Genomic DNA, 10,801 nt, shown 5'->3' with positions numbered 1-10,801 from the left:
GGCGTGGATGCTTTGCCCCAAAGTTTGGTGTCATCGGCGAACTTGGCCAGTCCGCTCCTGACTCCAGTGTCCACATCATTAATGAAGATGTTGAACAATATGGGTCCAAGGACAGAGCCCCGGGGGACCCCACTGGTCACAGGACACCCAGCCCTAATGTACTCCCCTGACATAGCAGTCAGCTGCTACCAGGTCTCCTCTCAGCCTTCTTTAAGGTTTTCTTGTGCATCATTTGCAAAGAGATACCTGTGTGCACAATAACATGCATATCCTGGGTCTGAGGACCTGGATAGGAAGCACTGCTCACAGGAAACACACCTCTGGAATTGATATTCCCAGCTGGCCTAAGTGAAAGGTTTTTTTATCTGCCCATCTAAAATTGTACAGTGCTCTGTAATGGACCCTGCTCTTTCAAGGTACCAAGAGAAGGCAGAGCCCACAAATTTCTTCAGTGGGGAGAAAGAATAATCCCCTTTAATTAGGAGGAGTGTATAGGTGCTGAGAAGGATTTGCATGTGTCCTGAGAAGACTGTTGATGACTCAGTACAAGATCAGCCCCTTGTAAGAACACCTCTGGGGCTGCCTGAGAAATGCTGCCAAGAAGATGGAGGCAATGGTAATTGCAGCATATCAAGATTACAGGGCTAAAGGGACTTCTCAAATTCTTTAGCTCCTCTCCCATGTCCCAGGCAACCCTAAGGACCATTCAGCTTTCTGGTTCAACCGTCTAAACCCAGTGGCCTGGTCTTTCTTATGTGGCTGAGAAGAACTGCCCAGTTAATACTGACTTGCTGGTCCCAGCAGTGCTGTAAACACCTTTGCTGCTCTTCCCAGCACCCATAGTACACACACCTAGAGAGGTGATCTCTCAGGTAGGAAAGTCCCTAACTTTTGAGGGCTTTGCAGGTCAAAATCAACACTTTAAAAACTGCAGCTTAAAACCCACAGGCAGCCAATGCATGTTGTGAAGTGCTGGTACGCCATATCCAGAGCAAGGTGCTCTGCTTAACACACACGTCAGAAAGCAGCAGCAGCTGAAGCTCAAACTAAAAACACATATCTGTTCACACACATGCGGATAGTATTATGGGGATCCACCTAATTTTAGCCACAATATTTTCCCACAGAAGAAAGACTCAGATCAGCCCAGGGAACCAAGCTGTCCATCCTTGTAAGCTCAACGGTGGATAGAAACTTTGAGAATGCCAGATGAAAGGCATGGAAACTCCAGGTATGTATGCAGCCCTTCAGGTTTAGGGGAAGAAGTTGGAAAGGAAAAAAGCCAGTATAATTTATAGAATGATGTCTGCCTAAGTCTCTAGGCAGCACAGGGAAAGAAAAATGAACTGCTCTTTCATCTTGCTGGGCTGTGAACCCTGAAAAGTACCTCCCGTGGGCCACATCACCCCAGAGGAGAATACTGTGGGTGTAGGGTGTGGGTGGGGAGACAGAATAGAGATGATCCTTGCTTTTCTTCCTCCTTCCCATTCTTCACTGTGCTGGGATGCTGCGAGCAGAAGCCTCACACGCAGGGACCCCAGCTCAGCCGGTGCATGAGACTGATTCAGCCCGACCTCTTTTGGGAGTGACCCCAGACTGCCTTGAGGACAAAGAGTGATATGATGGCCTGCTGATCCAAGGAGAAGCAGCAATGAGGTTCTTATGTGGGCAGCAGAACTGGGCAAAAATCTCTGGTCGAAATGTTTGGAGAATTGGCGTATAATCCATCAAATGATTTCAGTTTAAAAACAAATTAGGCTGAAATCCATTTAAGAGGAACTTAACATTTTTCCTTTTTACATGTTGGATGTGAAACATTTTGATTTTTGAATTCAGAGCAGCACTGACTTCAGTTGAACAAAAAAATGTTCAAAAAGGTTAAAACGAAGTGTGAACAATATGTGTCAAAGAAAACATCATGTTCATGCTAAAAAAATATATTTTTATTTTACCAGAAAAAACCTGATTTTTCCCCCCACCACTGGAATTCAACCAGATATAATTTCCCTCCTATTTTTCTGGTTTGGGCAGTGAACTGAATTTTTTACTTGCCAATATTCCTCTCCAGCACCGATGAGCCTATGTGTGGGCTCACATTTTTAGTGCCATGTGGTGCTGCGGGGTGCATTAATTCAACCCCCTCTCTCTCTGGGTCACTAGATATCACCTATAAGCTGTGCAGCCCCATGAAGCCTTATACAAGGAAAAGAGTCCTTGAGGTCTCCTTTAATGCCAGAGGACAAAGCATCATTATGAAGTTCTACTAATCTACGGATAGAGTGGCCTGTTGGAAAAACAATAGCACAACTTTTCTAAGCCACCTTTTCTCAACTGGCTCCCAGAGAGAAAGCTCCCGATGAGCCATTATTCCCGTCGTCGACTCACATGCCACTCAGGGGCTTGTGTCACCAAGGTTGCAAGAAGCATGGCAAGTAATAAATAAACCGACCCTCCATCCCAGTCCATTCCCACTCCACTGTAGCATCCCACCTAGGGCAGGTTTCCTTTTGAAGAACGGTGCCACAAATGGGCGCATCCAAAATGTCCCGAACCATTTAACCCAGAGGAAACAACAGGTTCAATCCATTAGAAAGTCTTACCTCGGCCACAGTCAGGGCCCAGAAAGCCAAGGAAGCAATGGCAGGTCCCAGACACGCAGTCTCCATTTCCATAGCAGTTACTGGGACAGTTATCCATGGATTCTAGAAGAAAAGAGATGGGAAACATTTTTTTTTAATGACAGGAGAAATCCTCGGTATTTGACAGAGCCCCTGGTCTGCGGCAGGACTGGTGATAACTCAGGGCATACAAGCATATAAGACGCTTAGCAGAGGGAAGCATTTGTTTGAGCCGGATTCTTGGAGGAGCATCAGTTATCCCAGGAGAGAGTCTGGTCCTAACCTACTTGCTTTATTTTATTTTTTTATGGGATGAGCAACTACAGCTGGAATCGTGGTGCCTCAGTGCCCCTCGAGGGCAGGCACAACGCTTGGCAAAATACATGGAAACACCGTTTTTCCATATGAGTTAATACCACTCTATATCATAAGGGCTAATGGCTGTATTGACTGAATACCTGTGGTCTTGGAAGTGAAGCAGTCTTGATTGTGGCTAGCATTTGTACAGGAGACCTCCTGAGTGCCTTAGAAAGAAGCCAAAGAGTCATGGATGAATCCTTGGTCAACTTTAGATCACAGCAGTCACTGAGTGGAAAGACTTCATTTGGCCCCTTTGTTACTGATGGACAGGAATTAAAAAAAGATTGGCAAGGAGGTGCAGTTAAGGCCTGAGTCAAAACTTCACCCAGAGCTTGAAAAATCCCCGATAACACATCTCTATTTGTCTGAGCATTTGCTGCTTGTGATTTGAATGGAGATAAGAGGTACCAGAGCTCTCCTGACAGACCTTGCTCTTTTGCAATGTCTCCAGCTCTGATTTGTGCATTTGAGACCCTTGGAAGTGTTTCAAATCTGGGCTCTTTGTTTGAACTGGACAGAGTTGATTTGCAAAGGAGATTTTGCACACTAACTTTTTCAGGGAAAGATCTGTTGGATCTGCCCATCATTCCCCAGTGCGGGGCGGTTTCCTCTGGTACGGTTTCTAGTGTGTTGTGCCATGCACTATTCAAAGTCCTATGGGCTGGGGCTGCCTCTGTTTCTCTGAGAAGACTACTGCACACTTCACCCTGTTTCGGGTTAATGCCACCAACTCCCCAACTTCGACAAAACACTAGATTTCCATCTTGTAAGAAAAGGTATGAGGCAGGGAAAATCGTCCACTGCTTTTATTTTGCTTTGACGTGAGCTTGCAGCACTTCCACTTGTATTTAAGAAAAGCAGCTCATGACCTTACTTCCCAGAGAGAGGGAATGTAAATTGTTGCTTTCTTAACACAAGTTTGTGTATGGGTATACATTTTGTGAGACTTGGGAAGATGACAAAATACCAGGGTTTTATTCTAGTCTGTTATTTCAGATTTCCTCCAAAAAAAAATTTCATGTTGGAACGAAATTGGACTCAGTCGTATAGTAGCTGCGCTAACATCACATTTTTTAATTGAAGCAGGTTGGGAATGGGGGCCCTGTGGGTAGCAGCTTTGCACTCTCTGGGGCTTTGTGGCAGCAAACATAAACTTCCCGTGGGTCTGAATGAATTGAAACAGCTACCAGCAGCGTATGGCATTAGTTTGTAAACCCAAAGGAAGCCTAGTTCTGATTGGCCGTGCCCAGAGTGACAGGGGTTACTGAAAGCCACTTTAAGGGATCAGGCATAATTCAATCACCTGCCGATTGCAAAAGTAGTTTTAAATAATAAAAATGCGCTTCAGGCAGTTGTGTTTTAGGCCCCCACATAGACTTCCAACAGCTACCGAGCCGATTTTACAGGTAACGTGTATGGAAGTGTTAGGAGTCTGACGCTAAAGCAGACATCTGCTGTACAGCATATAAAATGCAATCACAGTTTCCATCCAGTCCACTCCTGGGCCTGATCCAACACTCTGTTGATTTAACATAGACAGGAGTAATGTAGCAAGGATCCAGCTCTTTTTCTGTTGATCAGTTTGCATAAGGCAAGGACCTTGCACTATTAACTGATGTATTTACACAGCTCATCTGGTGTCAGTTAAAAATTTAACTTAGCATATGAATAACTAACTTTCATAATTGTGTTTATGGTGCCTGTAGATGGGGATTTGGCTTCAGTATCAAAGCAAACATCATTGTTAGGATTTTTCCCCCTCTTTTTTTCCAAAGAAAATTTTCACGTGCATAAATACTTTTGAACAGTTCGAAACACACGTGCGCATGCACACGCACCCACAAGGATCCCACAGACAGACCTCAGATTACCATGATAGGCTGAATTCTGCAGGCCTTTCTTGTGCTCAGTGACAATGCTGTGTCTTGCCTTTGAAGTCAATGGGAATAGACCAGCCCGTGCTAGGTAGCCTGATAGGCTATCAGTGTTACTACGACACGTAAGGAAAATGGGAAGTTCCTATTCTTGCCAAAGTCTGATGATGTTCAAAGACTCAACACAGAGGGAGAAAAGGCCCTCTGTAACTTTTATATGTGTGGCTGGGTTTGTTTGATGATATCATCAATTAGACCAGCAACAGAGTCATCAAAGTAGGGCTGGGAGGGACCTCAAGGAGGTCTTCCAGTCCAGCCCTCTGCTCAAGGCAGCATCACCCCCGTCTAAACCAGGGCTGTCCAACTGGAGCCCATGAGTGGCCAACATGTTGCCTATGGGTCCTTGCAGCCATCTCTCCCACTGCTGTGCAGCAGGGATGACCAGCATGCTGCCTATGTGGGGGGCCGAGGGACACAGGGAGCCACGTGTTACCAGTACAGCTTGGGGGGTGGGGAGAAGGGAATTTCTGGGGGGCACTGCCCAGGCAGCATGTAGCCCATCAATGTGCCCATGTCACTGTTGGACAGCCCTGATCTAAGCCACCCCAGTCCAGCTTCTGGTCCACCCTGCTCTTAAAATCTTTGGGACTGGTACTCGCACACAACTACCAGGCATGATGCCGGAAATATCAAAAACACCATAACTTGCTAGAGGTAAAGCGGGGGGACGAGAGAACTGTCACTGTCCTATCACTGCAAGGACAAGAAGTAGTTTGTTAAAGTGTGCTCAAGAGACCCAAGAAACAGAACCTCTTTAACATCTATAGAGTTTATCCAATAAAAGCTATGACCAAAGAAGCCTTGCTTCTTGCATAATGCCTAGACCACAGCAACTGCAACAACACTTTGACCCCACTACAAGAAGCCACGATGATTAGCATCTAAAACACCATGCACAATCAGAACCCATGGCCACCGGTCCTCTAACTCTGCAATCCACCACATTAGCTGAAGTGCAATCTCCATTAGCGGTAATAGCATTTCAGCTTTATAGCCCCCCTGTGACAGATGTGAACAGTCAATATATAGTATTCACACACACCTTTCACATGGTAGAGGGTACAAAAACACATGCACATTGACACAGGTTAGTTACAGCTTTTTTTTGTCGTGCACACTATATAATGCTATCTCCCAGAATGCTCTTCAATATAAACGGCTTCTGCTGCATTACTTCAGCTGCTATTGGTGCAACTCCAGCACAACAGAGGATTGAATAGGACCGCTGTGTTTTTTGTTCACTAGCTATTCCAGTTTTTAAAACCCTTATCCAGTTTTCAAAGGAAAAGGATGTGGACCTTTCAACTGCAACCAAATCCAGACCAAACCTGAATGCTTAGGTGAAAATTCGTAACAGCAAATACTCCGCTGAATACTGGTGTTGTTTTTAACTGTACGATGACTACTCCGTTCCACTGCGTAAACCCTGAACACCATTTTGCCTTGGTAAAATGCTATCTGAGAGATGATCCTTTTCTAATGACTCTAAGAATTATACTTATTATCACGGTCTCATTTTATGTCTGCTCGCTTTTTTGGATTGCTGCCCTGCAGTAACCTAGTATGAGGAAGACAGGGGAAAGAAGAAGAAAACTGATTTGTTCCTACCGTGGCCGGTACCACTAAACTGCGTGGTTTTGCTATTTCGGAGGCTGCATATACTAACAAGAAAATGTGCCCAGCTCAGGCTCCAGATGAAAACCCATGATTCCACCACAGAGCCAGATCCGGTCCCCACGGCTAGAGGTCTATGTGGAAAAGTTGGGAGGTCAGTGATACTTTGAGTAAGTTGGGCAAAACCTACAGCTATTAGGGGAGGGAAATGGGCAGTCTACTCTCCACCTGTCTCCACCTTCTGATTCCAGTCCCACAGGAGATTAGGTGCCCACATGAATGGCCATGTGTGAACAAGACCATAGGGCAACAAAAGGCTTATGCCTTAGACCAGCCCGAGAGGAGTGTAGAAACACATGAGGTATTGCATCCTCAACCATCGCGCAAGCTGGACGCCTGCTAGCATGACTTAGTTTCCCAGCTTGTCTGCAACATGTATGCACAAGCACATTGTTTTAACCCGTGGCCTCGAAAATAAAAGGGAGATGAAGTGAGACTCTCTTCAGGAAATGCGGGGAAAAAACAAAACCTCATGGAAACACGAGAAATGAAACAGGCAAGTTTACACATGTGCTGAAGGGCTTCACTTAAACTGCCTTTCATTTAGTTAAACTCTTCAACTCCATAAAGCGTCTAAAGTAGTGCCACTAAGTAAGTGTTTAAAGGAATCCCCCCCGCCCCAACATACACTTAAGTATGCCAATGTGCAATGATATTGGCTAGAGGGCAGTTAAAAAACAAAGCAGAAGCAGCTAGAGTCATGGCTGATTTCCACTTCCCAGTTTAACCCTGATTTTTCTGGTGCTGAAACCTTCTATGCTAGGGACAGACATTGCACATAAACCAGTTTAAGCGATCAGAAACTGTTTAAGTCTGTAACAGAACAGATGTTCAGTGCACAGAAACCCGTTTGAAAATGGCTGAAGATAAACCTGGTTGAAGGTAGTATCAGACTTAACTGATTTGGGTCAAACCAGTTTATGCAAGGTCTGTCCTAGACCCTAGGCACTGACAGTAGCACACATGGTATTCCACAGCTAATATGATGAGAACTATTGGAAAGGATGATAACCATGCTCTGTTTTAAATGCTGTCAAAAATCAATATTTTTAAATATATGTATTTACTGTTTTCAGTTGGGCTCCCACATTTTCCTCTTAGCTTGAGTCTTTGTAATCATACCAAAATTTTTTTACTGATACCAGCTGGCGAGGGCCCAGATTACCAACCACAGGTTAAGCCAAGGAATTCTGACATATGGTTTTGCTATCGTGGCCAAGGAGATCTCTGAAAATATTGCTTCCTTGCCCCTTTCCAACACCAAATGGCAGCACAAAGCAAATGGCTCATGCCAGGGGCAAACCAGCAAAATTTAGATTGCTTGTCTTCTAATGGAGATTGCAGGAGCCTGAATGTGGAAGTGTGCTGAATCACCCAGCCAGCTTCAAAATCTAATTAGCAATCAAAAAGCAAGTCATTTCCTGAATAAACATTGTAAACAGGCAGAACTCTTCAGAGATAAAGACTAAATGACATAATGAGACTCATTCCCTGCAGTTCCATATTGTCTCATATTGGGAAACAACACAAGAAATGACTTCTCAGAGACATTACAAACCCTCACTCCACATTCAAACCCTCCCCACTTAGGAAAAGAGGAGGTATTTGCCAAAGTGTCTTTGATTAATAAAAGTGAGAGAGTTCCTACAAGCCAAACCTCTCCCTGACTACACACTGCCAGGTATTTTGTGCAGCCTTGTTTTAATTATTTCAGCTGGTAAAGAAGCGAGATCCTCAGCTGCTATAATCTGGCTTTTCTCTAACTACACTGATTTATACTTGCTACAGCTCTGTCCCAGGGTTTTGGGGTTTTTTTACTACTTTGCCTGAGAGATGATTTCACAGTCTGACTGATCTCACAAAGAGTGAACTTGACTGGGAATTCAGCCTAACACCTTCTGGCAATCATTTCATCCCATCACGTGTGTTTCTACTGCAATCTTTGCACAGTGGAAAGGGGAAAGTACAAATCACCTCCCTGCTCAGGACAATACTATTTAACACTTGTTGATCTATCATCAAGGATCCAAATATACTTGAAAGCAGTTGGTCTCTTATTATCAGTGTTATTCCCATTCTATAGGTGCATAAACTGAGGCATGGAGCAGTTACATGGTTTGCTCCATATTGCAGATTAGCTCAGTAACAGAGGTAGGAGCTAAACTGAGGCTGGTTGGGCCCCCAGCTGGTGATCTGGTCACTGGATTCTTACACTGCTGACAAAATGCTCTGCAAGGCCCAACTGTACTGTGGTGAGCTCTATAAAGATGTCAAGCTGGCCTACAGTTGCCTGTGTGAATTACCTTCATTTGGACAAAATATAGTGGATATTTTAAAGAGACCCTTGATAGATTTTTCTTTCAGATAATTACCATGTTCACTGGGCAGCACGATAGCCACTTTAAATGTATTTCTTTCTTATTTATTTACTATGTAACTTCCAACTTAATAGTTTGACTCTATATCTTTGGGCCAGAGGCCAACGCAGATGTCTACCCAACACCATTTTCTATTAGAAGCTGCAGTAATGCAATTATATGTTAACAACTAAATATGTTATAGCTGGCAGTAGCCACCAAACATTGTCATTCCCAAGGCATTTAGAGGAAGCTGTCTGGTGGTGAAGAAAAATAGTTAGCTAACTGGCAACCAAAGGCTAGTACCTTTCCTGGGAGATACTATGCAGCAGGGCTCTTTTCTAAGAACTGATTAAATGCCACTTAGCACACTGCGTTTTTACCATCAGAGTATGGCAAATGCTTTTGCCAGCATGCATACCCGGGACCATTCAGTATAACAGCTACTACTTTGCACTGGGTCAGCACTTCTCATCTGATGAACACTAAGTACAACTTACTGAAGCAATCCTTATGCCAACTCGTATAAGGAAAGTACAGTGAGAAAGAGTTCACAGACAGGTAACTTAAAGCACAGAAAGGCTAAAGAATAGCTCAAGGTCACTGCCACAGCAAAGAACAGGCCCTAGGAATCCGGCTCCTTGTCCTTTGCATTAGCAAGAAGCCCATGGGCTTGGCCAGTGGTGGGTCTGAGGGAGCCTGGGACTGACCACCCCCTGCCCACCCAAGTTTGCTGATGTGCTCCACAGCTCAAAGCTCTCCTAGGAGGCTGCCCCAATACCTATTCCCAAATCCTCTGTATTTGGTAGAGTGGGCACCGAGGATGAGCCCAGAGCAGCCTCATGGGTGAGCAGCTGGGTCTGGAGCGCATCAAGTGGCCATGCTCAACCTCATGCTTCACTGCAGACAAGCCCCATGTTGCCTCTCCAGATAAGCGGGCTCCAAGCCTCTTGCTTTAATATTTCCAGCAGGCTGTGTTATTACCCAGCTAACGCATTCACCTTTAAAGTTGTTAGGCGAACCACTTGTTTGGGCCAGCTCACCCATGAGGCAGTGTCCACAGCAACGTAAGAAGGCTGCCAGCAGCACCCCATGACGCCTGGGTCAGACCGAGCCTTTGTACAAAACCTGGCCAGACTTCAGCATTTGCTGGAAAACTCCACTCTGCTGTGTCCCTTTGTCCACTCCAAAACGGCTTGTAAGCTTGACCCCATCTATTCTGTTGCTCTTGGATAGCACGGATGTTTTCGTTGCAAGACACAAAAGCAAACACAAAAACCCAGTTGTGCAGGGGCCCAGGGAACATTTGCAGGTTAGGTAAGTTCATTACATCGAGCCTGGGTAGCAAAGCCATTAGGCTCCTGCAGCTTGCACTGTGCCTGGTTGCTTCCACCTGCCTGAAGTGAGGGCCTCACTTGTCCTTTCTGATCTGGGAGCATTTTGTGCCCGCTCCGCAGTGTCATAAAGGACTGCATGAGGAGCAGGGAGTCCGATTTATGGGTGCCCTTGAGTCCTGTTATACCTGTGACATCACTGCAAAGGGACTATGCACAAAGCAGAAGATCGTCCCCATGCCACGCATGCACTTACACACAAGGGATCTCCAGTACTTCCTTCCAGATAAGGGCGATTCAAAGGGCAGAAGGTGCCAGGTTATTTCATGTTCAAGCACTTCTGTGCCATAGCAATGGACCCTCGCAGTCCCAGCAATGGACCTCTTCTTTACCCTTGTACTAGGCCTGGTACGTGCCCAGGACACAACTCTCACCAACAAGCTTGCTGCAAATAGTGGCTCTCCGCCATGGTAATAATACTTATCATGGCTGACCCTGCTTAACAGTTCCTATAAGTGACCTTT

General features: G+C 45.2%; 1 protein-coding gene across 5 annotated transcripts in view; it reads right to left on the bottom strand.

Annotated features, from left to right (window-relative positions):
- The window catches only part of TENM4 (teneurin transmembrane protein 4), a 760,950-nt gene that overhangs the window by 172,799 nt on the left and 577,350 nt on the right, over positions 1-10,801 (bottom strand). For all 5 annotated transcript variants that reach the window (XM_019530413.1, XM_019530416.1, XM_019530415.1 and 2 more), the window contains one exon: positions 2,601-2,702. In XM_019530413.1, the coding sequence (XP_019385958.1) occupies positions 2,601-2,702 (102 nt within the window). The remainder of the gene's footprint in view (positions 1-2,600; positions 2,703-10,801) is intronic.

Source organism: Crocodylus porosus, unplaced genomic scaffold (assembly GCF_001723895.1).
Source record: "Crocodylus porosus isolate Cpor-Errol unplaced genomic scaffold, CroPor_comp1, whole genome shotgun sequence".
In the NCBI taxonomy this organism is placed as follows: domain Eukaryota; kingdom Metazoa; phylum Chordata; order Crocodylia; family Crocodylidae; genus Crocodylus; species Crocodylus porosus.
Note: the sequence above shows the minus strand (reverse complement) of the source record. Positions and strands in the feature narration are given on the sequence as shown.